This window comes from Heterocephalus glaber, unplaced genomic scaffold (assembly GCF_053883595.1).
Source record: "Heterocephalus glaber isolate CG9 unplaced genomic scaffold, H.glaber_assembly_v1.0 deba00001509, whole genome shotgun sequence".
In the NCBI taxonomy this organism is placed as follows: Eukaryota; Metazoa; Chordata; class Mammalia; order Rodentia; family Bathyergidae; genus Heterocephalus; species Heterocephalus glaber.
In genome coordinates, this window is record NW_028258325.1 from 45,804,758 (window position 1) to 45,832,329 (window position 27,572).

At 38.3% G+C, this 27,572-nt stretch overlaps 1 protein-coding gene across 10 annotated transcripts in view; it reads left to right on the forward strand.

Moving 5' to 3' along the window:
- The window catches only part of Cep135 (centrosomal protein 135), a 113,861-nt gene that overhangs the window by 16,764 nt on the left and 69,525 nt on the right, over window positions 1–27,572 (forward strand). For 7 of the 10 annotated variants that reach the window (XM_087187683.1, XM_087187682.1, XM_087187678.1 and 4 more), the window contains exons 1-9: window positions 8,444–8,655; window positions 13,546–13,703; window positions 15,627–15,817; window positions 16,523–16,690; window positions 17,407–17,548; window positions 19,832–19,916; window positions 22,403–22,531; window positions 23,751–23,966; window positions 26,314–26,379. In XM_087187683.1, coding sequence (XP_087043809.1) covers window positions 13,591–13,703; window positions 15,627–15,817; window positions 16,523–16,690; window positions 17,407–17,548; window positions 19,832–19,916; window positions 22,403–22,531; window positions 23,751–23,966; window positions 26,314–26,379 — 1,110 coding nt within the window. In that variant the 5' untranslated portion in view covers window positions 8,444–8,655; window positions 13,546–13,590. Of the gene's footprint in view, window positions 1–8,429; window positions 8,656–8,816; window positions 8,935–13,545; window positions 13,704–15,626; window positions 15,818–16,522; window positions 16,691–17,406; window positions 17,549–19,831; window positions 19,917–22,402; window positions 22,532–23,750; window positions 23,967–26,313; window positions 26,380–27,572 lie in introns of those variants that run through there. The other 3 variants (XM_087187681.1, XM_087187680.1, XM_087187679.1) reach the window with 3 other exon arrangements.

Sequence of the window (27,572 nt, forward strand, 5' to 3'; positions counted from 1 at the left end):
TTTTCTATAAGCAATCAAAAGATGCTCAGCATTCTTCTCCGTTAAGGCTGGGTAAATCATCCGTATCAATAAATGATAGCAAAGTACAACTTCACCACCACTGGGATGACTATAATCCAAAAGATAGATAATAACAACTGTTGGCAAAGATGTGGAGAAATTGGAGCCGCCCTACATTGCTGGTGGGAATGTAAAATAGTGCAGTTGCTTTAGAAAGCAGTTTGACAGTTCCTTAAAAAGTTAAATCTATGGCTGGGGATTTAGCTCAGTGGTTTCACCACCTGCTGCGCTAGCGCAAGGACCTGAGTTTGATCACCGGTACCAAAAAAAAAAAGTTAAATCTAGAGTTACTGCATAACCTTGTTATTGAGGGTGGTTAGGTGACAGCTGGAATGGCCATCTGTTGGAGAAGTTGCACAGGAAGTCTGTGCTGTGTGCGAGGGTTGGTGTAATTGACCTTTGAGAGCCCTGGCAATTATGCCTCCACAAAGTTAATTGAAACTTCATCTGAATTTTCTTCTTTTGGGCCCCTGCCCTAGAGGACTCCCTTCTCTGACAGGCTTGCCAAACTCACAGAGTTGTTTTACTTTCCAAAGTTCAAGCCAAGGCTCCACCAATTACTTGGTAACTTTTGGTATGTGGCTGAGTCCCAACTGTAAAATGGGGTTGTAATATTTCCTACCTCTTAGGGTTATTATAGTGATTGAATGAATGATTGCTGTGAAATATATACTATGTAAAACTTCTCTCAGAACACAACCTAGAAAGCACTCAGTACATCATGCAATTATAATTTATTATTAGCTTATTATCTGTATCCTTTCCTTCCCATGGCTACCTACTCCCTCTTCATGTCTCAGTTTTCACTACATGCTTCTTGTTGTCAGTGTTTGAGTCTTTTGATATGATAGAGACATTTGACAAATTATATTTTTATGTCTTTGCCTTCATTAAAATTATTTTTCTAATATACTCTATAATTAGGAATTTTACTATCAATTTATAAGAACTCTTTTTTGGCGGGGGGGTACTGGGGATCAAACTCAGGACCTTGCACTTGCCAGGCAGGTGCTGGAACCACTGAGCTAAATCCCCGGCCCAATATAAGAACTGTTTATACACTAAGTCTTTGATATTCATTGTGAATATTTTCTGGATTTGTTCTCTGTCTTTTGATACAGAACTTTTGACATGTAGATTTGTTGTTTTGTTTTTTAATATAGAAGTATTTACCACTTTTCATTCTCTGCTCTTATCTCTTATCTTAACACCAAAAGATGATAAAAAGATGTAATTCCTTGCACCAGCATTATGAAAAGAAATATCTGACCTTTTTGTAGACACAAAATAAAACTGCCACATAATAGATGCTTCAGCATTGTGCTTTTTTAAAGTGACTCTTTCTTGAGAATAATTTTCCAGTGTCTGCTGCTAAAGAACAGTTTCTCATAACATCTGATTGTTTACATAGCTTTAGTATCTTTTGTGGCCGAATCACTGCAGAGGATAATTGTCTAATTTTTGTCCTTGATGACATTGTTTTCTGCACACTCACTATTCTCCATCCCATCCTATTGTGCAGATCAATTCCCCCCTACTAATTTCATCAAGTGATTGTTCAGTTTAAAAATATTCAGTAATTCTCTACTACCTATTGGATAAAAGCAAAGCTCTGAAATCTTAACATTCTCTGAGTTCTTTGGTAATCTGACTACATTTAAAAAATTTTTTGGCAGTCTTTATCTCAACCTGATTAAGGCTATTTATGAAAAACCAACAGCCGACATCATACTAAATGGTCAAAAACTGAAAACTTTCACACTAAAATCAGGAACAAGACAAGGATACCCACTATCACCACTCAGTATTGTTCTGGAAACATGAGCCACAGCAATTAGAAAAGAGAAAGAAATAAAAGGAATAAAGATAGGAAAGGAAGAAGTGAAACTGTCATTATTTGCTGATGATATGATACTTTACATAGAAGACCCAAAAAACTCAGTCAAAAGTCTTCTACACCTAATTGACAGATTCAGTAGAGTAGCTGGATACAAGGTCAACACTCGAAAAACAATAGCCTTCTTATACACAAATAGACCCATTAAGAGAGAAATTCGGGAAATAATTCCTTTTACAACAGCGTCTAAAAAAATGAAATATCTAGGAATCAGCCTAACAAAGGAAGCAAAAGACCTCTACACTGAAAATTACAGCACTGTGAAGAAGGAGATTGAAGAGGATATAAGAAAATGGAAAGATATCCCTTGTTCCTGGTTAGGAAGAATCAATATAGTGAAAATGGCCATACTTCCAAAACTATATAGCTTTAATGCGATACCAATTCAAATTCCAACAGTATACTTCACAGAACTAGAGGAAACAATCCAAAAATTCATTTGGAATCAAAAGAAACCTAGAATAGCAAAAGCAATTCTAGGCAACAGAGACATGGCTGGCGGTATCACAATCCCCAACTTGAAACGATACTATAAAGCTACTGTGATGAAAACAGCCTGATACTGGGAAAGAAACAGACCTGAGAATCAATGGAATAGATTAGAAGATGCAAAAACAACTCCAGACAAACTGGGCCACCTCATCTTTGACAAAGGAGCCAACCACCCTCATTGAAGGAAAGATAGCCTATTTAATAAATGGTGTTGGAAAAACTGGATTTCAACCTGCCAAAGATTAAAACTAGACCCATACCTATCACCATACACTAAACTAAGATCGAAGTGGATTAAAGATCTAAATATTATGACAGAAACACTAAACTTGCTGGAAGATAAGTTAGGTAGAACTCTCAATGACATTGGCATAGGAAAAGACTTTCTCCACAAAACCTCAGTAGCATGGGAACTAGCAAAAAGAATCAACAACTGGGATCTCATATTTAAAAGCTTCTGCACTGCAAGAGAAACCACCAGCAGAGCTAAGAGACAACCTACAATGTGGGAAAAAATTTTTAGCAGCTGTACCTCAGACAAAGGTCTACTATCGAGAATATATAAAGAATTGAAAAAAATCAGACCCCCCCCAAACTCAAAGACCCAATTCAAAAATGGGCATCTCTGAAATGAGTAGACATTTCTCAAAGAAATAAAAGTAGGAAATAAATATATGAAAAAATGTTCAACATCACTGGTCATTCGAGAGATGCAGGTGAAAACAACATTGAAATTCCACCTCACCCCAGAAAGAATGGCTGCTATCAAGAAATCAACCAAAAGCAAATGCTGGCGGGAGTGTGGAGAGAAAGGAATCCTTCTCCATTGTTGGTGGGACTGCAGACTGGTGCAACCACTGGAAATCAGTATGGAGATGCCTCAAACAACTAGGGCTGGAGGTCCCATTTGACCCAGCTATTCCCCTGCTGGGTATCTTCCCCCAAAGTATTAAAAGAATCACACCACAGCGATATATGTGCACCCATGTTTATAGCGGCACAGTTTGTCATAGCTAAAGCTTGAAAACAGCCCAAGTGCCCATCAACTGGAAACTGCATAAAGAAGATGTGGGTTTTTTAATAAAATGGAATACTACTCAGCCATAAAGAACGAGAAACTAGAGACATTTATAGCTAAATGGATGCATATTGAGGCCATACTCTTAAATGAAATAAATAGGACACACCTGTGTAAATACCAAATGATTTCTCTAGTGTGAGAAACTGAAAGTGTAAATAAGGATTAAAATGATTAAAATGAACAATTGATAATCTGAAATAGGAAAAGGTCCAAAGGTGTAGGGGTGGTGGGAGGGGAAAGGGGAAAGGAAAGAAGGGAAAGGAAAAATTATGAGAAAAGAAAAAAAATGGAAACAAGGTCTTTGTAAATAGGGAAGGGCGCACAGGTAATGGGGGAAAAATGAGAACCAAGATACATCATGTACAGGTACAAGCACCCAATGATAAATGTAAACAAATTGTATACCTAAAATGTACTAATAGAAGAAATTTTTTTGAAAAAAATTTTTTGGCACTGGGAAGTGAACCCAGGGCCTCCCACATACCATGCAAGTGTGCTGCCCCAGCCTGATTTCACTTTTCAGTCCATCTTGTCATCATATGTACCACAATGCTCCTTCCCATCCCCAACAGAGTGCTGTATTTATTACTGAAGGAAACATTTCTCCATCAATACCTTTCCCCCGATATCATCACCTCTCCTTTTTCTTCTCTCCTCCCCAAATCTCTCTATTCTTCTTTATGCCTCAAAATTCTAGTTATTTCAAGGTCCAACTCCAAGTCCCATCTGCTCCATGAAACTTTGAGAAGTAACTAGTTTGTAAAGGATTTTTTTACTTTTCTGAATTCTTGTGATATTTATTCTGTTATCAACTAATACATAAACACATATGTACTGGTTTGATAGGTCTAGTAGCTTTCTTATGGCTGAGACACAATAACAACACCCACAATGTAAAGGAGGAAAGGTTTCATTCGGCACACATTTTCAGTCTACAGTTGGCTGGCTCCAAACGTCATGGGGAAGCATGTGGAGGAGAGCTGCTCAGTTCACGGTGGCCAGAAAGCAGAGCAGGGGAACAGCACCAGACAGGAATGGTCAAGGGACCAAATATAGTTCCTGAGATCACACTTCCACAGCTCCCCCAGACACACCCGGGAGTGTGCTTTACTAATCCGCTCAGTGTTTCTTAACCCAATGAAGTTGACATGTCAGGATTACTGGTCACAATAGGGTATCCATCTGTAACATAGTAGCACCAGCTGCATGGCTTAACAACACCAATACTTGTCTCACAGCTTTGGAGGCCAGACATCGAGGGTCAGGGTACCAGCAGGTAGTTTGGTTCTGAGGATTGTGGGGAACAATCTGTCCCGTGCTTCTCTCCTGGCTTCTGTGGTCTGGTAGGCATCTCTGGTGTTTCTTGTAGGTAGTACTTTCCCTGCATCTTCACATCATCTTCCCCCTGCACAGGTCTCTTTCTTCACATGGTGTCCTTTTATATAAGAATTTCAGTCATGTTGGATTATGGGCCCAACCCTCTTCAGTAAGACCTCATCTTAACTAATTAAATCTGCAATGACCGTATTTCCATATTTGAGGAAGACACAATTCAATCCAGAACAAGATATAATGGAGTTTCATCACACGCTACATAAATTCAATAAAGTGGTCTCAGTTAAGAAACAGGAATAAGAAGAAAGGAAAAACACAACCACAATTTGAATGATTTGGGCAGCTTTGTCCACATTTTTACTCTGTGTCCTGTTATGAAAATGACATGAGAGATGTGATTCTGCCATTCACTCAATATGTCCTGATTTCCCTGCACCTCTTGAAAAGTGAACATCTAATCACTCAGGATGTGTTTCTAGGGTATAAAAATATTCATTTGATAATATGTGACATTTTCCTTATAGGCAGCTTATCTCACTTCCTCAAGGATGATATTTCATGTTTTGTTATTGATATTTCCTCCTTTACCATTATCTTTGTCCTAATGCCTTTTTTATAGCACCTTACAAATCTCTACTATCATTTTAGGAGGGAAAAGGAGGGAGGGATCTGAAGCTACTTATGCATTGAACCTTCATCTTTAGTTAGGAAGGTTAAACTTTTTATCTGGAGATTTGTGTCTTGATTCAATTCTTAGTTGTTATCTCCTAAAGCACTGGTTCTCTGCTGTATTAGTTTTCTATTGCTATGCAACAAATCGCCACAAAGGTAGTAGATTAAAGCAAAACAAATTCATCTAGCTCAGAAGTCCAGGTGGGCTCTGTCTCCTAAATAAGGCACCAGCCTGGGGTTTTATCCAGCAAAAAGAGAATCTAGGGTAGAATCTGCTTCTAAGCTCATCCAGGTTGTAAGGAATTCAGTTCTCTGTAGCCATAGGGTTGAGATTCAGTTAGGGGGTCTCTCTCAGCACATGGCCCCTTCCATTTTCAAACCAGCAAACCAGTTCATGATATCCTTCTTGTCAAGTCCTTCTCGTGTTTCTCTGCTTTTAAGGGTTCGTGTGAATAAATTGGACATACCTGCATAATCCAGGACACCCTTAGTTACACCTGCAAAGTCTCTCTTGCCCTGCCATGTAACATATTCACAGGTCCCACAGATTAGGGTGTGTTATCATTGGGAGGACCATTCTCCCTGCTGTAGAAGCTGTTCCCTTTTGTGCATTCTTGGAGCTTCTTGAGTTACTATCTGTATTTCATAATTGCTTATGTGTGTGTGTATATATATATATATATTTGCACTGGGATTCACATAAGTTGTCTAATTGTTTTAATCTAGAGTTTATCCCACATAATATATTTTTTTTAATTTTGATGATTATCTTTTTAACATCCAAATTTTCTGATTGGTTCCCTTGCATGCCCATCTCGTTTCATTTAGTAATTATTATTTTTTTTAAGAGCAGTTATTCCTTCACTCATCTAGAGCAGTGTTTCTCAAGCAGGAGTAATTTTGCCTCCCAAGGGATACTGGGCAACATTTGGAGACATATTATTACAACACCCTGCCATATAGAAGCCAGGAAGGCTGCTAAACATTCTACAATATCCAGGACAGAATCTAACCAAAATAGAATTGTTCAGCCCAAATGTCAGAAGTGCTGCAGTTGTAAAATATTGATCTACATCATTTTAAACATAAAGGTTTAAACTTCGAGGTTTTGTTAGGTTCATTTCATCTGGAGAGAATTCATCTTTTAGTTGTTTATTTTGTTGACCATCTTTGCTAGCAGTAAATTTCTTCATTTTTGGCATTTTGGTTTGCAAGCTCAGTGAAAGTTTTTCATTGTTTTTATATCTGTCTCTCCATTCTTCTCCCTATTATCAGAATTGCCCCAGTCATGAAGCAAGTTTCTTTTATAAAAATCATTATTAGTACATGTTTGTAGTACATAATGATTGCATTCATCGTGGGGAGTAGCTACATGTACATAATACTTTTTTTAAAAATCAGGGTCTTGGTCTATAATTCAAGCTGGCCTTGAATTCACTATGTAGTCCAGGCTGGCCTCAAATTTGTGGTGATCTTCCTTCCTTCCTGAGTGCTGGGATCACAGATATGTGCCACTACCCCCACTATATTTTAATTCTTTTTTCATCCATCCACCTCCATGAAAGCATTTAAATGCTCCTATCCCATAGTGATACTGGAATCCTGCCGAGTCCAGATACCAGGCTCATTTTCTGTTTCTGCCTGCTTAGCCCTGCAGTTTGTCTTGGATGGTAAATGGCAGTAATTTACAGTATTTTGTTTTCTTTTTCTCTCTCTCTTTTTCCTTTTCCTTATTCCTTTGTGTGTCAGGGACCCTGAGCTCAGACCTTGGAGGTGAGCAGTGAGCCTGACTCTGAGTCTTCACTTGATGCAAAGCTCACCTGGAGCTTCTACCCCATTCACCTTTTTTGCATTTCTTTTACTGTTTTTTAATATCCAGTTTTCTGACTGGTTCCCTTGCATGTCTATCTGTTCTTGTTTCAGTTGATAATTCTTATTCTTTTTTAATGGCAGTTGTTTTTTCATCTCCCTAGACCAATGGTTCTAGTACTAATTTGTATGTGTTTCGGGCAAAGGGAAGCCAAAGAGTCACCTTGAATAGATGGACATTGCACAGCCCTTTTGCTACAATATTTTACAGCTACCTCTTTCTAACATATTTAATGTTATGCAGAAGATGAAAATGTATTTAATTGTACTTGTGCAAGATGTTACACAAAAGTCATCTACAGAAGTCAATTCATTGCCTCCAGAAATTCCATAAAACAGCTTATTAAGGCACGTGAAAAGCAGACATGAAATGGAAACGTTAAAGCAATGTATGAATGGGTACAAAGTTAGCACAACCCACAGCAAGGCTAAAGGATATATACAGAGAAACTACTTTTACAGAGTAAAGGCCTACTTGGAAGTGAGAAGGCTTAGCAGGAAAGAATTGAGCTCCTTTCTGATCATCTAGAAGCTTTCAGGAGAAAAATGGGCTAGGATTTGACCACGGGGTTTCCGTCTGTGAGCAGGCTCTCTACATGCAGTTTATTTCTACTTAATTCCATTCACAAATGTGTATTGTGGTAGATGCTAGAGAAACATAACTGAGGAAAGTCATCTTAGACTCAAAAAAAATTCACAGTTGGGGGCGGCAGGGAGAGACATAATCCTGTTTCCATGGGTGGATTCTATTCCCTGGGTCTACACAGAGCTTTGGGAAGATCGGTTATGGGATAATCATTTACTGTACTGTGTGACAGTCAGAGAAGGTTGCAATGACAACGCGATCTCTCTGCTGGAGGCTGCATAGTGGGTAGGCGTTCACCCTGCAGGTGATGGCTAATCCTCCCAAGGACCAGCGCCAGGACTACTGTGGTCCGAGATTGTCAGGCACAGGTTCCGGGTTGGCTAGTTGGGGGAGCCTTCCGCCAGGGGGCGCCGTGGCCTCGCGTCGTGCGGCCCGTTGGGTTTCCGGGCACCGGGGTCCAGCGCCGCCATCGCTGCAGAGCGCGCGTGTCGCGGCTGGTCCGCCGCTCCCGTTACCGGGGCAACCACAGCGCCTCCCGGGTGCTGATCGAGGTCGTCCCTCCGCGCAATTTTCAAACTGCGGAAGTGGCGGGAGCCGCGGGCTGGAGCGGAAGGAGCCAGCGAGGGAGGCGACTGGGGAGGGCGATGCGGCCACAGGCGGAGGGTGAGGCGGGACGCGGGGGCGGGAGAGCCGAGCGGAGCCGGGCCCGGCGGGCGCTGCGGGGAGGCCGCGCGGCCGCGGGAGGAAGCGGGGCGGCGCCGGCGGGGACGGGCGCGGGCACTGTCCCCACGGCCTGCTTCCCGCGCCCCTTCCGGCCCGCCGCGCCCGTGAGGAGAAGCAAGCCCGAGGTTGGGGTGGGGCCTGGGAAGACTGGGCCGCGGAGTGGGCTTAGCCCACCGGCTCGATGGACCGATGGATTTAAAATTAAAATGCACTCTCAGCGTAAGAACCCTACGTGTCGTTTGTAGAAATATCGCCCCAAAGCGCCTTTGCCCAGCACCTTGGAAAACGTCCTCTGCTTTCTAGTCTCCTCTAGGTTGAGTAAGAAAGGACTCGGGGTAATCTCAGTTAATGGGTTTTGTTGTTTGGTTTTGTTTTTTAAGTCTTTAATTATAAATAAGATGCACAGATATACAGCTGTCCATCCTCCAGGGCTAAATAGTTGGATAGTTCTAAACGTGTATATGTGTATGTGGGATTTCTCAAATCTAGCTTTGTATGTTGTTTTGCTGAAATTTTGAGTATAGCCACAGTGTTTCAGTTCAGGATATGGGGAAGACCATGGGCCGAGAAAGCATAACACTGTACATATTTTTTGTCTTCCCTGGGAGGATTTTAATCACTTTTTATGTATTGTTCCCCTAGCCATGATGTTTTGACTTATTTTGATTCTCATTCTCTCCTGTACCCCAAAGCAAGATGTGAGGAGGAATTATTTCTGGGTAACCAAGATTAGTGGCCAACGAAGAGGGGAAATGTTCATACTACCCTACTAGTCTGAATTTGTCAAGTGTGTTTTTGACGTCTTCGGGAGTTTCCCTAAAACACTAGGCATCAGACAATCCCTCTTACGGGAGGAACCTTGAAAGCCCTTGGGAAAGCCTTTCAGAGGAGAGCCTAGCACAGGCCAAGAGAAAGATTGTAGGAAGCAGTAACTAAAGAGAAGTAGTATAATTTAGAAGTGATTTGGTAAGTACAGAAATCAGAGTGCTGGACAGGACTCAGGCAACCTGCCTTTCCGTGGTATTCTGTGGCTGCTGACCTACTGGTAGCCTTGTGGTTTGGATGAAAGTTTTTCTGAAGACGAGTCTTTCTTGTCTTTAAATACTGAAGGTCCCATTGGCCCTTTATCCTTTGCAGGATTGCTTCGTGATGCTGGTGGTGGGTTGCAGGTCCAGCTGGTCAAATGTTATTTGAAGTGTTATAGCTATGCTACGTATTAAAAGGTTTTGTGGTGACTGGGAGGGATGGGTGGAAAGAACCATACTTAGATAGAAGGGAAATTTTTGCTAGTTTCAGAAGTGAAAGGAAAACAAAGTTGAGGGAACCTTGAATTTAAGGAATTCAAAAGAAGCCACTATGTAGACAGAATTTCTCTTAAAAGGTCATTGCAACTTCCTGAATTCTCTTCCTTGAACTACAGACAGGAGAAACTGATTTTGGGGGATTCTGAAAAGCAATAGGTCTTGTAGAAGGTCAGGATTGAATTGTATCCCCCCCCCCCCCCCCCGCCGCCGGGCCTTGGTGGTTCTGGGAATTGAACCCAAGGCTGTTGTGTGCCAGGCCAACACTGTACTGTGGAGCTACATCCCAGCCCATTTTATTTATTTTGAGGTAGGGTCATGTTGAATTTGTGATTCTCTTACGTCATCCTCCTAGGAAGCTAGGACTATGAGGGTGCCCTGCCATGCCCAACTTGAATTGGGATTTTTTAAAAATGAAATCTTGTTTTCTGAGCAGTTACCCGTTTTGATTTCTGTTTGATGTCTAACATAAGTGATAGTTGAGCAAAATCACTCTTCTGGCTCTCTTAGTGAAGTTTTTCTTTAAAAGGAATACATGGATTTGGTTCTATGTTGAAAGCAAGCTCAGGAGTCTAGAGGAGCAATTTCTGATTTCCAGGCTTCCTTGGAACCCAAAATCTCCTGCTACAGAGAAACACCTGTCCAGCACAGTGGCAGAAAGTGACAGCCAACTGCTGTCTCTCCCCTTCACAGACTAAGATGAATTCCACTGGAAAACATAGGTCACTTTTTCCTTAAGGAAGGAGAACTAAAGTGAACTTCAAGCATGACCTGGCTTTTTAGTCCCCTCGTCACGGGATTAAGCCTTTAACCTTAGAAACTGCTGAGAGACACGAAGATGGCATTGCACCTGCAGGCTGATGCTCCCTTACTCCTGAGTGAGGTGGAGGTGAAGATATGTTGCACCCTCTCGGGCTCTGCAGCTCTTGCAGACTTACCTGAGAGCACTCTTGTGACACATGAATGGGCAGAAGCTTCCTGTGATTGGGGTGAAGAAACATCATCTGGCTCCATGGACGATGTTAACTGGAGCAGCTGTGCCACTTCCTTGGACTCATTGGAAAGGACACCCCTGTTTGTGACAGGAAGGGATGAGGAAGCATCTTAGTGGCAGGCTTGTCAAGAATTCTAAAGTATCGTGATGAGTGCTTTTTCTCAGCAGCCTCATTTCTATAAATTCTGCCAGCCACTAGAAAGACTAAGGGACAGAGGAAACCCAACCTCAAATCTACAAGTGTCCACCAACCATTGGGCAAAGAGAATGTGACATCACCACTGAACACTGGACATGATGATCTCACTTTTCTTTGTCAATTTTTTTTTTTTTTTTTTGGTGCTGGGGGTTGAACTGGGTACCTTGTGCTTGCGAGGCAGGCACCGGAACCACTGAGCTAAATCCCTGGCCCGAGCTCACTTTTCTGACCCAAGTGCAGGGAAAAACAACGCCATCTCCCAAACCGATTAATGAAGTGTGAGGAATCCTAGGACACAGTCCATGTGTCACTGGTGTCATGGCACAGGCTTCTGGAGAGCTGCCTGGCTCTAGACATTGTACTCTGATAAGGCTTAGGAGGAGACAGACAGGTTTACAAAAAACAACCAGGAGGAGAAAGGGCTGAGAAACTTCAGACATCTCAAAAGTCAACTACCCGTGTAACAAGGCAGGGGTAGTGCAGAGTTCCCTTTGCAAGATGGTTCAATAGCTGGATATATTCACATGCATTTATACTTTATCAATTGTGAAGGACAACAGAGATGTAAAACAAAGTTATTTGGAAATGGGTATGGTGGTGTACGTCTATAATCCCAGCACTTGGGAGGCTGAGGCAGGAGGATCTCGAGTTTGAGGCCAACCTGGGCCACATAGTTCAAGGGCAGCCTGGACTACTTATCTACATATCCAGACCCTGTTTTTAAAAAACAAAAAGCTTTTAGCTGGGCATAGTGGTGCATGCCTGTAATCCCAGCACTCTGGAGGCTGAAGGAGGAGGATCACTCTCAGTTCAAGACCAACCTGGGCTATATAGTGAGTTCAAGGCCAGCCTGAATCCATAGCGAGACCTTCTCTCAAAAACAAACAAACAAACAAAAAAGCTTTTATTTGGTTTAGAACCATGAATACCATTGACTACATTTAGTTAGCAAAGTTTAGAAAAGAAGAAAATTTCTAAAGAATTGATGTTTAGATAACTCCTTGTTAGGGAAGATTGATAGAGAATATAGTTGTAAATACTTAGACAAGTTTAAAAATGTGTACATAGTACTTAAGTTCCTTTTTTTAAAAAAATGAAGTGAAATGTACATGGTGAAGTGTTTATTTGAAAAGCTTCCATGAATGTATACACCATTACCTCAGTCAACAGTATTTTTAGCACCCTGGAAAGTTGTTAACCCTTCCAGGCAATTTCTCGCTTTCTGGGTGACTGTCGGACTAATTTCTTTCCCATAGTAGTTTTACCAGATTTTGAACTTCATGAAATCATACAGTATATGTGTCTGGCTTCTTTTGCTCAAGCAATATTTTTGAGATTCTTCCTTGTTGTTGGAATATATCAGTAGTTTCACCCCCTTTTTTCCTGAGCAGTATTACAGTGAATAAATATATCATGGATAATCTCTTCTGGGGTTGATTTTCTGCATTTGGGTTGTTTCCAGGTTGGAGCTATTGTGAATAAAGCTGCTGTGAACATTCTTTTGTGGGTGTTTGTTTTCATGTAAATACTGTTGCAAATCTTTGCCAACTTTGGATATTGCCATTCCTTTTAGCTTTAGCCATTCTAGTATGGACAAAATTGTACCTTGTAGTGGTTTTAATTTGAATTTTTCTGATGACTTATTTTGAACACCTTTTTTTTTTTTTGGTACCGGGGATCGAACTCGGGACCTTGCGCTTGCTTGAGAGGCAGGCGCCGGAACCACTGAGCTAAATCCCTGGGCCTTGAACACCTTTTTTATGTACTCTTCTTCTTCAGGTGGTTTTTTTTTTTTTTTTTTTTTTTTTTTTTTTGCAAGATCCCTGTTTGTGTCTTTAGCACAAGTGAATTTTAGTTTTAGCCTAAGTTTTCTCATTGGGTTGTTTGTCTTTTTGAGTTATGAATTCATTTTATATTCCATATAAAAAACCCTTCTCAGCTATTGTATTTTCAGGCATTCTTTGGTTTGTCTTTTTGTTTAAAAGAGTATTTTGATGACTAGATGTTTTTAATTTTGATGCAGTCCAGTTTATCAAATTTTTCTTTTATGTTGTGTGCTGTTACAAGAGTCCCCTCTAAGAATTCTTTTTCTACTTCAGGCTCTGAAAAAATCTTATTTTTTTTCTATAATCTTTATTATTTTAACTTCTACATTTAGGTTTACAAAGACATCATATTTTAATGCAGCAACGTGGAGAACATAGCAAAGAATTGAAATCAATGTAAATATTCCAAAAGACTGCCTAAATGAGAAAAAATGATTGTTTTATATTAAAAGAATCTCTTCTTTCTATTATGAAACAACAGCAGTCATAATAATCATTCTTTTCTTTTAGGACTTTAGTTTTTGGAATTGAGTAAAACTGGCTTTGGAAGTCGAGATGACAACAGCTGCAGAGAGGAAGTATATTAATATTAGGAAAAGATTGGATCAGCTGGGGTACCGCCAGACTCTGACAGTCGAATGTTTACCTTTGGTAGAAAAGCTGTTCAGGTAAAGATACAAATATGGTTCCGATATGTGACCCCCTAAACCATTTGTCTCATTTCTGATTGAACTCCTTGCTTCTTTAAAGAAATGAACAGACTTAAAAAGTCATTAAAGCTTATCTCTCTTCCTCTGATTCTAATTCCTCTGTCCTCAATCCAGGGTCTGCATATTGCAAAGCTTCAGGCATCACCACTCACACTATATTCAGAGTAAACATTTTGAGAGTTTCTGTGAATAGAATTAGTTTGGAGATACTTTTTTTTTCCAGTGTTGGGGATCAAAAATCCCATCATTCTTTTCACTTCCTGAAGCAGACCTGGAAGTCCTCTTTCATGTCTGTGAGGTGTGATCAAGACAACAGCAAGTGCTGCCGCTAAGTGCCACCACTGCAAAGGCAGGCTAGAAAAAACATTACCATGTGTCCCCCACTCACCTACTCACCAGATCTGGCACTGTGTGACAACTGGCTCTTTCCCAAAGTCAAAATGACCATGAATGGCAAATATTTTGAATTGACTGTGGATAGCAAGGCAGCAATTAAAGACACTCAAGAATGAAGACTTCCAGAACTTCTACAGAAAGTGGCAAGAACGATGATGGGAGGAGGAAGGGAAGTATTTTGAAGGGAGTTAATGGCCATAAAGTGTTTACTGTAATATATTTTTTAACTTTAAACATTCATATATGTTTTGATCACACTTCATATTTTGTTGATCATTGCGATCATGTATTACCTTAAGTGAAAGCTTCTTTGTGATTTATTTTTCTCTTTTACATGAGTTATATTGGAGTAGTTTGAGACTTGAGCAGGAAAGTGTTTAGGAGGATTTTATAGTAGGATTTACAGGCAATAATATTGGAAAGGAGAAAATGAACAAAGATGTCTTATAATTTGGGGGGGGGGGTAGGGGGATTGAACTCAGGACCTTGCACTTACAAGGCAGATGCACTGCCACTGAGCTAAATCCCCAGCCCTGTTATATGATCTTTAACATGACCTCCCTGACCTTTCATGATCTAGTGCCTGCTTTTCCCTGCAGCCTCATCGCCCATGTGTTGAATCACTTGAAGCCTCCTGAGCTCATGTGCACTCTCACCCTTGTTCTCTCTATATGCTCTTCATCTGCCTGTGGAGTCCCTCTCTCCTCCTCCTCGCCTTCCCTTGCTCTTTTGCCTGCTTAGCTTCTAAGTTCACATGTCCTCTAGGACTCTTTCATGTCTGTTGATTTTGCCTTAATGTGAGTTATTATTGCAGACTTGTTTTTGTTTTCCTTTGTAAGACCAAAGGCCCTGATCCCTGCAGTTGAGCATGTAGTAGGTACTAAAGAATTTGTTGAGTTTATCACATAGTTTTATGTCTTTTTGACAGACTATAGAATATAAGCTATATTGGGGCCAGTCATTTAGCTCAGTGGTTTTGCCTCCTGCTGCGCAAGCGCAAGGACCCGAGTTCCATCCCCGGTACCAAAAAAAAAAAAAAAAATAGAATACAGGCTATAGCAGTGAGGACCTTTTTGTGTGTCCTCCGCAATAAATATTTAGTGGATGATGTTCCACAGGTCTGTGTCCTCAGAGGTAAGGGATTGATGCTTATTTGCTGTGTCTCTGGGGCTTAGCATATAGCAGGCAGTCAAATGTTTGCCCAGTGAATAAATAAATTTCACAGATTCTGCAGACCTGGGGGATGAGCAAGAAGGGAGATTCGAAGATAATTCAGTGTATATGTATTTTATAAGTGTAATTAGTTTTGCTTTCAGAAATTAGGCTCCCCTAATACCTTGCAAGAATCCTAGTATTTATTCTTCTTTAAAATTTGGTATCATTTAACATTAAGATCTATTTTAAGCCTTTTAAAGGTATACTTTAAGTTATTAGAAGATTAATAAAAGGTTTCCTTGAATTTACATTTTCTGTTCTTCCATTTAGTGATTTGGTTCATACAACAGAAAGCCTTCGACAATCAAAATTATCTTCTGTGAAAGCTGAAAAGGAAAGTGCCAATTCTGATTTTGTTTTAGAGCCCTATAAACTTGAAAATGCAAGATTGAGTAAAGAAAATAATGAATTATACTTGGAGTTAATGAAACTGAGAGAGTGCTCAGAACAAAACATTAAAGGTAAATGAAAATATATTAATTTCTAAAATGCAGTGCATTTGCCCATCTTGTTTTATATGTAGAAAGACTAAAATCTTATTTTGAAACTTTGGATTAGAAAAGATGATAGCTCTATAGCAACTTTTCTCATTGCTCAGATACAGTATCTGACTTCCACAATTTAATGAAGACAAGGTTTATTTTGGGTTGCAGTTTGTAGAGGTTTCAGTCTATAGTAGGCTGGCTCCAAGGCCTCCCTTCCAAGGCAAGGGGCATGGCAGGCAGGAAGCAGCAACCATCAAGGAAGAGGAATGCCTGCAGTGACCCACTTGTTCCCACCCGGCTTCCCCTCCCAACATCACACCCAACTATAAACCCATCAGTGAACTAATCCAGTATCACACACCCATGATCCAGTCACCTACCAAAAGCCCCACCTATGAGCACATGAGGATCTGGGGAGATGTCTAGATATAAGCCATAGCATTTGTGAAATGGAAGAACTTTGTAGATTTCTTAGTCTTTAAAATAGTGTTTTGAAGCCAAGTGTGGTGCCACATGCTTGTGATACCAGCACTTGGGAGGGTAAGGCAGGAAGATCACTGTGAGTTCAAGGCCAGCCTGAGCTACATACAGAGTTCAAGATCAGCCTAAACTGTTTAGGGAGACCCTGTCTCAAAAATAAAACAAAAACAAAAATAGTTTTTGAATCTTTTTCGTTTTAAGAGTTGAAAACTACATTGAAGAAGTGTACACGTGAAACAGCAGATCTGAAATTTCTAAATAACCAATATGTTCACAAACTCAAACTTTTGGAGAAAGAGAGTAAAGCTAAAAATGAAAAAATTCAACAGCTTCAAGAAAAGAATTTGCATGCTGTAGTACAAACTCCAGGTAAGTCTATCCTTCTCAAAACAAAATTTGTTAGAATCCTCATGAAGATAATATTGAGGATTTTTCTTCATAAGGATCTATTGGTTTTTTTCAAGTACAATTCTAATCTTGGCCAGATGTTTAAAAGACAAATTATCAAAGTGTTGTATACCAAAGCAAGATCAATCTATCTATTTTAAAAATTACTTCTGCTACTTATAACATTAAAATATTGCCTACTAATTCAGGTTGTAGCATGACTGTAGTACAGGTTATATTCCATTATATTCTAATTTTGCTATTTAAATTTTTGGTTATCTGATCTTTTGACACTGCTTAATAAGCATGTGTATTCTGGTTTTCAACTGCCGTAATCCCTTTACTGACAATTTTCTGCTGGAGATGATTTCTTAAGCTCATAATAGTGAACACCACAAGGCACACTCAGCTTCTAATCTTACCAAAACCTAATCCCCATCTAGTGGAGGAATAGATTAAATCAGAGCACATATGCCAAGCAAGTGGGCATGGAAATCTTGTTTTATAGCCATGTCTTGTTGAGCTTTTCAGGAATGTGTTATTTAGAGAACAGGGTGAGTATTTTCATATAAGGGAGAAAGTATTTTATCAATATGTAATTTAAACTAGACACTCACTTTATAATAAAAACTACCCTGGAATACTTAATTTAATAGTGTTTTGTTTCTTAATTTTTTAAGACACAATTTTTTTTAAAGGTGGCAAGAAAAGAAGCATTGCATTCAGACGCCAGCGTATGCAAATTGATGAGCCAGCTCCTCCCTCTGAAGTCAATTCCTATCCAGTTCCACAGCCAGAGGACCCTTACATCGCAGACCTCCTGCAAATAGCTGATAACAGGTACACGGGGAGCTCGGCATGTAGCTCAGTTGTAGATTGTGTTCTTAGCATGCACAGCACCCTGGATCAGCCCCCGGCACTAATAATAATAATAATAATAATAATATTAAGTAACTTATTATGTTAGTTGGTCACTGATTAGCTGTAAATTTATTGATAGGAAGGCTTTTATGTCATTGTATTCCCAGTATCTAACACAGAACTGTGCACAGGCACTCAATAAATACTTTCTGAATGATACAGAATATTTTCACTTAAGTGAAAATTGAAACTTCAGTCTCAAATAGATTGTATATCTTAGGTTTGTCTTTACTTTAATGCCATCAAGAACCTATTGTGGGCCGGGGATTTAGCTCAGTGGCACAGCGCCTACCCAGCAAGCGCGAGGCCCTGGGTTCGATTCCCCGTACCAAAAAAGAAAAGTGAAAAAAAAAAAGAACCTGTTGCACCAGAGTTGTTGAAACAATTAGTTTCCTTTTGGTACCAGGGATTGAACTCAGGTCCTTCGGGTCCTTGCGCTTGTGAGGCAGGTGGCAGAACCACTGAGCTAAATCCCTGGCCCCACAATTAGTTTCATTTTTAAGTAAGTTATCTTTTCCAGGAGTCTTTGTTACTTCAGATTTAACATTTTAGCTTTTCCAAATGCTAGCTAAGAGTGAATAGATTTATAACTAGGCTTGAAATTCCTTTCTCACAATTCCTATCTCTCAATTCCTATCTCACAATTCCTATTTCACAATGTATTTGTACTTTCTTAAATTGGAATCAGATATGTAACATTTAATTAAAATTCATTAGGCCTCCTGGGCAAGGCACTGTGCAAGTGTTCTGAGGGTGTAAAGATGAGTAAGGTGCTGTTGGCTCTTTTGAGAAGCTTGCAGTTCAGTAGTAAAATGAGACCAGAGAAATACATGAATGCTATTCAGAAAATTGTAGGGTATTCAAAGGAGCAAGTGAGTGAGCACTAGTGATACTGTGGAGATAGCTGGAAGAGCATTCGTACTGGGATACGCTAGTGGGAATAGTGCGCGTAAGTACTGTGCAGATTGTGCATAGAATATGGAGAAGTTTTCTGGTTTATTAGTGTTGATAAATACTAATCTTCAAAATACATTGGTTGAAGAATTGATTAGGATCTCTTCACCCAGTTCTCATACAATCTTGTGTATCTATGTTTATATAGTTACTTAATCTTGAAATATTTTGTTTTTATCTTGTTAAAGTTATAACCTAGGGCTTGTCAGATACTGTGTTAGTATTAAAGAATTATTAGGGCTGCATAGGTGACATTAGTCTTTTAACATTCTGTTTGTATTCAGTCATTCATGCCTTTAGGAGTACACTTGCATATATACTCTTTTAAAAAGTCAGACTAGCAGAAAACTGGTTCCAGTAATAGTAGGAGTAAGCTATGTTTAGCCTCACTCCTCCACCCCATGGAAAAAAAATCTCTCTTAAAAATAGACTTGGGGGCCAGGGATTTAGCTCAGTGGTTTGACCTCCTGCTGCGCAAGCACAAGGACCCAAGCTTGATCCTCGGTACCAAAAAAAAAATAGGCTTGGCTTCCAGCTTCATCATTCCAGTACAAAAACAGGTTATGTCATATTGAGATAGTACAAATACGTTTGGGTACTTGTAGAATTGAGGTAATTCGGACAAAATCTTCATTCTCTTAGAATTTACAAGTCTCAGAAAAAGTGGGTGTTTTGTTGTAGTTATTTGGAAAATTCCCTTTATCTCAATATTTTTCTTCTCTCCAGGATTCCAGAGTAGTTTATTAGACAACATCGGGCTAACATTCTAAAACACATTTTAGCTCCTTATTTCACTTAATGATGTCCTGAATTTTGAACTAGACCGTCACTTTTCTGAACCGAAGAATTAGCAGCAGTACCCCCAAGAGTTGTCCAAAGGATCAAAATGCAATAGTGAAATACTTTGTTGTATAATGTATCTAAGTTTCAAATTATATACTACTTAGTTTTGATTTTTTGGTTTTTTTGGTAGCGGAGATCAAACTCGGGACCTTGCACTTGCGAGGCAGGCAGCGGAACCACTGAGCTAAATCCCCGGCCCCTACTATTCCGTTTTTAATCTAACAAAATTAACTCTCCAAGATAATGTAATACTGTATTCATTTTGAGACTTTGGAATCCTTTCACATAGCACTGATCGCTCATTGAGAATCCTAAAGTATAAAATGTATAAAATAACTCATGTATTTCGATGTTTGGTTATTTTTCTTCACACGTATATTGACATCAATTATAAATGCCTTTCAGGATCCAAGAACTTCAGGAGGAAGTCCACCAGTTACAAGAAAAGTTAGCAGTGATGGAAAGTGGTGTGAGAGATTACAGCAAACAGGTAGGGTTTTTATTTTTATTTTTTATTTATTTATTTTTTTGGTACCGGGGATTGAACTCAGGTCCTTGCACTTGGACAGCAGGCGGCAAAACCACTGAGCTAAATCCCTGGCCCTAGGTAGGGTTTTTATTACCTGGCTGTTTGGGATTAAGATGGATATGCCATGATCGTTACTAGACTGAGTTACATTTTATGTTACTGATAGTGTTTTGATACAGCCTTCACCTTTTCCATCAGTTTGTGAATAGAGTTAATGGTAGGAATGACTCAGATGGTCCCTTTCCTTCATTATTCATTGAGGTGAATAGTAATATTTTCATTTTGTTTTCTTTTCTTTTTCTTTTAGGTGAAACATTTGTGTACCCAAATATGCTTTATAATTGTATTTATTATTTTCTTATTCTTATAGATTTTGTTATTTTGAACATAAATCTCTTTGGAAATTATTCTTTGTTGTTGTTTGTGTGTTTTCTCTAAATGCATGAGTAACTCATAAAGCAGTTTCCTAATGAAGTAGGGAGGTTAATAGATGCAGACTTAAATCATAAGCACACCCAGCTTTGTCCTTTGCACTTTCTGTGGACATCTTGGCTGAAATCACAAGACTTCTTTCTTAATATGTTTTTTCAAGTTTAAATTGGGTAACACATTTTTCATTTTCTGCATATGGCTGCATTTTTTGGAGTAAAAGGATCTGTGGAAACAAATATAGATGTAACTTACCTGTTAGTATAACTTTTGAGTTTGTAAAGTACTTTGAAGCTTATTTGGACAAAAATGGAGGTTTTTAGAAAGAAAATCATGTCAACTTAGAAACTAACTCTATGAAGAAATGTTAAAAATATCAAATATGCAGGAGTTGATTTATTACTGATATTATTCAGCTTATAATCATACTTTCATCACATTTTGTTCCAAGTATTTCTGAGTATAAACTGGCCAGTCTCATCTCTGTGAGGTGGCTGAAGTGTTTGGAGAAAATTGCTTGAGCATTCTGACTGAAACCACCAATTTCTTGTGGCTGTTAGTTAATCTTAGTTGAACCCACTTTGCTGTCTCTTAGTTATTACTATTATTCTTCTTTTGCTTGAGTTTATTTTGTTTTTCTTGGCACATATTCTGAATTTTGCACTACTAGGGCATAGCTCAGGGATAGATTGCATGGTTATCATGGCTAAAGCCCTGGATTCAATCCCAGAACCAAACATAATAACAATTTATAATATCTTCCATTCTCGGGATGCCACCTGAGAAAATAAACTTTCTATTTTTACCTTTAAAATTAGTAGTATTTATACTCAGGCTCTCCTAATAGGTAAGGGGTTGGTTGTTCTTCCTGTCCAAGGCCTAAATCTTCAGATTCACCTCCAACCACGAGTTCCCTTGTGTCTTACAATCCAGTCACGCTGAGCCAATTCTAGTGCCTCAGAAGTACCACATTGCTTTTTACTTTTGTGTCTCTGGTGCTCGCTTCGGCAGCACATATACTTTTGTGTCTCTGCCTGGAATATCCCACTTATTTATTTGATAAGGTCTGATAATTTCCACAAACACACATATACCATGCCAACTAAATCTGTTAGCTAGTTTGGTGCCAAATACCTATTTCCTTTATTCTGTCATTGAATACCAGGTAATACAGTAGTTAATTGGCTTACTAGTTTCCCTGTAAAAAGGTATGTGTTCCTGAAAGCAAGAGAGACCATGTTTTATTCATCTTTGTATACCTAGTTTTATGCTCGAGAGTTACTTGTTGAATTGAATGTTTGGGTTTTTCTTTTTTTTTTCTTCTTTCTTCCTTTGCTTTAAGAAAACCAAAGCTTGCCCCGGATTACCTGTTGTTTTCTAAATAATAGATGATTAAATTGATCCCAGTTGTCTGTCTTTTTTAATACTGAGAGTTGGTAGCAACAACTCAGTTTTCTTTGTGTTTTACATTTATTGCACATTCATTCTACCAGGCACTGAAGTAGTTCAGACTCACTTCCAATACTTGAACATGTATACAATCTGCTGACATATTTCTTTTTATTTTTTATTTTATGCGCAAGGCTGGTGCAGCAGGAGGCAAAACCACTGAGCTAAACCCCCGGCCCCCACATTTCTTTTTATATATATCAATTGTTCATTCTTAGAGGAGGGGGAAAAACCCAAAATTAAAATAGAAGGAAAATACTTATGGAGTGATATTGATGATTCTTAGGTTTACATTTTCTGAATTACTTCCTTTTGCTCTACATATATGTATTATACATATGAACACAAATGTGAATGTTAATCTCTTGTATACATTGTGAGACATAACAAAAACATGTCCAAGTAAATGTTCAGTGTTAATCATTTGGTTCAGAACCAGATATTTTAAAAGGGATGGGGGCCAGGGATTTAGATCAGTGGTACCGCCGCCTGTCTTGCAAGCACAAGGTCCCAAGTTCGATCCCCGGTACCAAAAAAAAAAAAGTGATAGCATGACTTTATGTCTGCAGATTGAGCTACGAGAACGAGAAATAGAGCGACTGTCAGTTGCTTTGGATGGTGGCCGCTCCCCGGATGTCCTGTCTCTGGAGACTAGAAATAAAACCAATGAAAAGCTGATTGCTCATTTAAATGTGCAGGTAATGGCTCTTACCATTATGTCACTGTGTATATAAAACCCTAGGTGTTTATAATGGTCTCTGGGTTTGTGAAAGTGACAAGGCTGTCCACTAAGGTATTATTTACAGTGGGAAAAAAATTGGTAGAGCCCAAGTATCTAGAAATAGGGTGCAACTATTGAAGAATCTTGTTCTTAAAGAGTATTTAGTGAGGCAGCCATTAAGACACACCATAATGTTAAAAATTATTTATAATAAGCTGTGGGCACAGTGTGGCCTTCAGTTTGGTTCTTTAAAACTCTAACAGTTTATTTTGTAATACTAAAAGGCGGTTTTTAATATATAAACAAATTATATATTATTTACATATACAAATTGTATGGGAATATATATGTTATAAACCTGAAACTTTTATTTACCCACGCCATGCATTTGACCTAAGGTTGAAAGAGCATGAGAGTTCTACACTGTATGACACTTGACCTTTAGACAGTTAGATATGTCAGCACTGCCTCAACTGTAAGCAGAGTACAGTGAGCACTAAGACTGTGTTGTCCAATAGAAATGTGATGTGAGCCAAATATATGATTTAAAATTTTCAGCTAGCCATTTAAAAAATAGTAAAGAGGTGCATTTAATTCTAATAATGTATTTACTGTAGTATATCCAGAATCTCATTTCAGTGTGTAATCTTTTTATTCTTTTTTCCTTAATCAGGACTTTGAAATATTGTGTATAATTTACATTTGTTAGAGCATCTCGTTTGGGATTAGCTGGATTTCAAGTGCCCAGTAGCCACATGTAGATGATAGTGGCTACTATATTTTATTTTATTTGGGGGGGGGGGTACCAGGAATCGAACTCGGGTCCTTGTGCTTGCAAAGCAGGCAGCAAAACCACTGAGCTAAATCCCCGGCCCTGGCTACTATATTTTAAACAGCACAGTTTAATATCATCATTGTGATATCCTTGTCATATTTTTAGGTACTGTGTTGGGGAAAAAAAGTCACAGATTTCTTTCTTACTCTTTCCTTCTGTGCTTGAAAACCAAAACCAGTGAATATATATTTTCATTAAGGCATATATTGTCAGTTGTGCAAATAAAATCAGTATTTAAGTTTATAAATATAAAACAGCTGAAGTTTAATTTCATTATCTTCTAAAATTACAAATTTTTGAAATATTTTTATAGTTCATAATTTTCCAATTCATATACTTTATAGTTACAAATTCAATTTAGGTTGACTTTCTTCAGCAAGCCAATAAAGACCTGGAGAAGCATCTTCAAGAGCTTATGGAAACCAAGGAAACAGTGGCAACTGAAGTAGTTAATTTAAGTAACAAAAATGAAAAACTCTGCCAAGAACTAACTGAAATAGACCAGTTAGCACAGCAACTAGAAAGACATAAAGAAGAAGTGCTTGAGACTGCTGATAAAGAACTTGGGGAAGCAAAGGTAATCTGTCTAGTTGTGTGAGTGGTCATTGATTCTTCCAGGACACAATGAAGTTTGGTCCTTTTGATATCCATATCCAGGTTTTTTATTTATTTTTTATATGTGTTGTTTTCCTTTGGCAATTCAAGATTTCTTAAGGGTTGTTTGTACCCTCTAAACAATTGCGTTTGTTGTAGTCTAGAGTTTTTCAAAAGCACACCTATTCTTGGATAGAGCTCCTAACTCTGTCCCATTTTCTTCAAAATTTCTCTTTTAACTCTGCATTGTGAGAGAGCCTATAAAGCTTGCCCTGAAATTTTTTGTTCAAGAATCTTTCAAAAGTGTTTTAAAAGTATATGTTACACATTTGTATGTTAGGAGCTAACATTTTTCATCTTGAAGTTGCAAAGGATAAAATTTCTAGTCTATCATAATTTTTTTTTTTTTGGTACTGGGGATTGAACTTGGGTCCTTGCACTTGCAGGCAGGCGGCAGAACCACTGAGCTAAATCCCTGGCCCCTATCATAAATTTTGACCTCTTAAAACTAATCTCATGATTCTCCTAAATGTAGCCAGTGAAATCTAAATGACTTTCTCTTTTAAATCTTTGCAAAGTTTTATCCTGTTTTAACATATGAGTGTCTTTTTATAATCAGTTTGTCATACCTGAATAGAATAAAAAATATATGAAATGAAAAAATTTCCTGTGACTGTAAGGTTCAAAGTGTTGACATTATCCTCTGAATAATGTTATTACAATAGTGACCAGTGGATCAAAGTGACATATGTACCACAATGTTAGTAAATATTTAAAGAGTAAAATATATTATTGGCAATACATCCCTCAGTGAAATGTAATGGAAGAAAATAGTGTCTTATGTACAGGTTCTAGCCAGCCCCAGCATTTCACATTATCTTTTTATCTGGTGCTCCCAAAGTATATCTTGAAACAGTGTACCACTGTGACATGAGTGAGATGTAAGCCTTGGAATAGGGTAAGAAAGGCAGTTGTGAAAGGGAGAGTAAGGATGAGAAAGTTACATGATATTTAGACCGACCATAAGCAAGTTCTTACGTATGTCATTTGTCTGAAAGTCTATATGCATATTAAGGATCTGGGTATTGATTCCTTGAAATTATGTGTGCATACCATTGCTTTATATAATTCTTGGAAAGGCTTCATGTCAGGAGTAGATATAAAGCAGTTTGGAGCCTGCTGCTCTAAAAGGAGTTGTTTTTAAAGTGTCACCACTACTAACTAGTAGAACAGAAGGAAACTACCTCAATTTAATAAAAATCATTTGTGAAAAGCCCACAGCAAATGTGATCCTTGTAGTTGAAAAACTGAAACTTTTCTTCTAAAACCAAGAGAATACTTTCATCATATCTATTCAACATAATACTAGATGTTCTAGCCAGAAAAATTAGGCAAGAAAAAGAAATGAAAAGCATGCAAATTGCAAGTGAAGAGTAGAATTATCTCTGGTCACAGAATGCATGATCTTAACATGTGGAAATCCTAAAGACTGTACCCCCCAAAAAATAGAACTAGTAAATGAATTCAGCAAAGTTGCAGGTTACAAAATCAACACACAAAAATCAGGTATGATTGTATATGCTAACAATAAAAATCCAAAAAGAAAATTAAGACATAATCTCATTTTCCAAAGCAAAAGAACAAAATAAAGTTCTAAAATTTATATTGAACCTCAAGAAACACTAGACATCTAAAGGAATATGGAGAAAGGATATAATTAATACAGTTTTGCTTATGCATTTGTATTTTTACTTCCATGCCAACACTTATCCCTCTCTCTTTTGACCTCCTTTTGCATCTTCTGGGTTGAGCATCTTCTTGCAATATGCTGAACATGGCCTTTTGTGGCCCATGGACAGTGCTCAGAAATGACAGCTTGGCTTAACAGGAGATTCTTGTTGGGCCATAATATTTTCATTTCGGCATTCTACTCTTTCAGTTGCAATACAGAGGATCTGGATTGGTAAAAGCAAGTGGGGAGCAAGCAAGTAAGATCTAAAATTAGGAAATGATAGTACCATAAAATATATCCTGAAATTCAAGGCCTAATGAAAGTCCTACCAGAATACAGGCAAAAAAGAGATTCTCAAGGTCCCTTTTCTTTCAGATGTTACAAATAGGTCCCTGTAAGCATTCAGTATACCAAACAATTACAGAGAAAATCCTGAGTTTTGTACCTTCACTGAAACTGAGCAGTAGAGCTAAAGCCTCAGATCTTACTAGTAAGAGAAAGCATGAACCACTGGGAGAATTATTACATAGTGGCAGTGGCATAGTGATAAGTATTCTTAGACGTCTAGATGTTTACCTAATAGGCTTTTTATTCCTAGAAAGAGATCAAAAGAAACCTCTGTGAAATGCGGAATCTTGAAGAAACAATGACAAAACTTCAACTGGTAAGTTGATGCCTATTGTAACCATCTATAGAAATGATTCCTGAAAGTATAGCTTTTGATGCCATATTGTAATAATGGCATTTTTAGTAAAATTTTGGTGCTTTATTTTACATAAGTATTTTTATTGAGATATAGTTTACATATCCTATTCACTCTTTTTACAGTGTTTTTAGTAGTCACACAGTCGTGCAACCACTACCATCTAAACCCAGAACATTTTCATCACTTTAAAAAGAAACCTCATTCCCTTTAGCAGCCACTCCCCATTCTCCTCTGCTCCCCTGAAAACCATTCATCTACTTCCAGTTTATAATGTTTGTCTATTCTGACTATTCCATATAAATGAAATCATGCAATGTGTGGCCCCTTGTGTCTGGCTTCTTTGTCTTAGCATGTTTTCAGGGTTCATGTACATTGTAGCATTTATACATAATTCTTTCCTTTTTATAGCTTGTATTCCACTGTATGGATAGGCAGTTTCGTATTTTTATAATTCTTTAATCTTTGATATAGTAGTAGGTTTGCAAGTGAAATTCAAACTTTAAAAACCCCTTAGGAATTTAACATTATTTAAATACTTTATGATTTGTTAATTTACTAATGTTAAAATCAGAAATTGGTAATTGCTTCATATTTTTGCTGATTATTATTAAAAAGAAGCAATCTTCTTTTCTTTTTTTTTTTTTTTGGTACTGGGAATTGAACTCGGGGCCTTGTGCTTGCAAGGCAGGCGGTGGAACCACTGAGCTAAATCCCCAGCCCCAAGCAGTCCTCTTTTGATAACTTTGGTGTAATGCAAAGCATTTTGCTAAGTCATATTGCTTGTTGTTGTAGCCTTCTAATAAGGAAAACAGTAATCCCAGCAGAAACTTAAATACAGCATTGGGTCCAGCACTAGCAGAAAGAACATCTTGCTGACAGTTTGAAACTGGGTGGTCACCTAGAAGACTGAGGTTTTTTGTTATTGTTTTCAATAGCCTATTAAATTGGACTTTAAGATTAGGAACTAAGACAGATACTAATTTTCATGTGTTTTCATTATGTATACTCTATACAGTCTAGCTGCAATGTTCTGATGACATGAGTCAGTTAAAAAGGAAACCGTATGGTGATAAGCTGGTGGTACATAGTAGGTGCTCAAATACTTGTTGATTTTTGTATGCATAAACACAGTGGCTGCTGTATCTTACCAT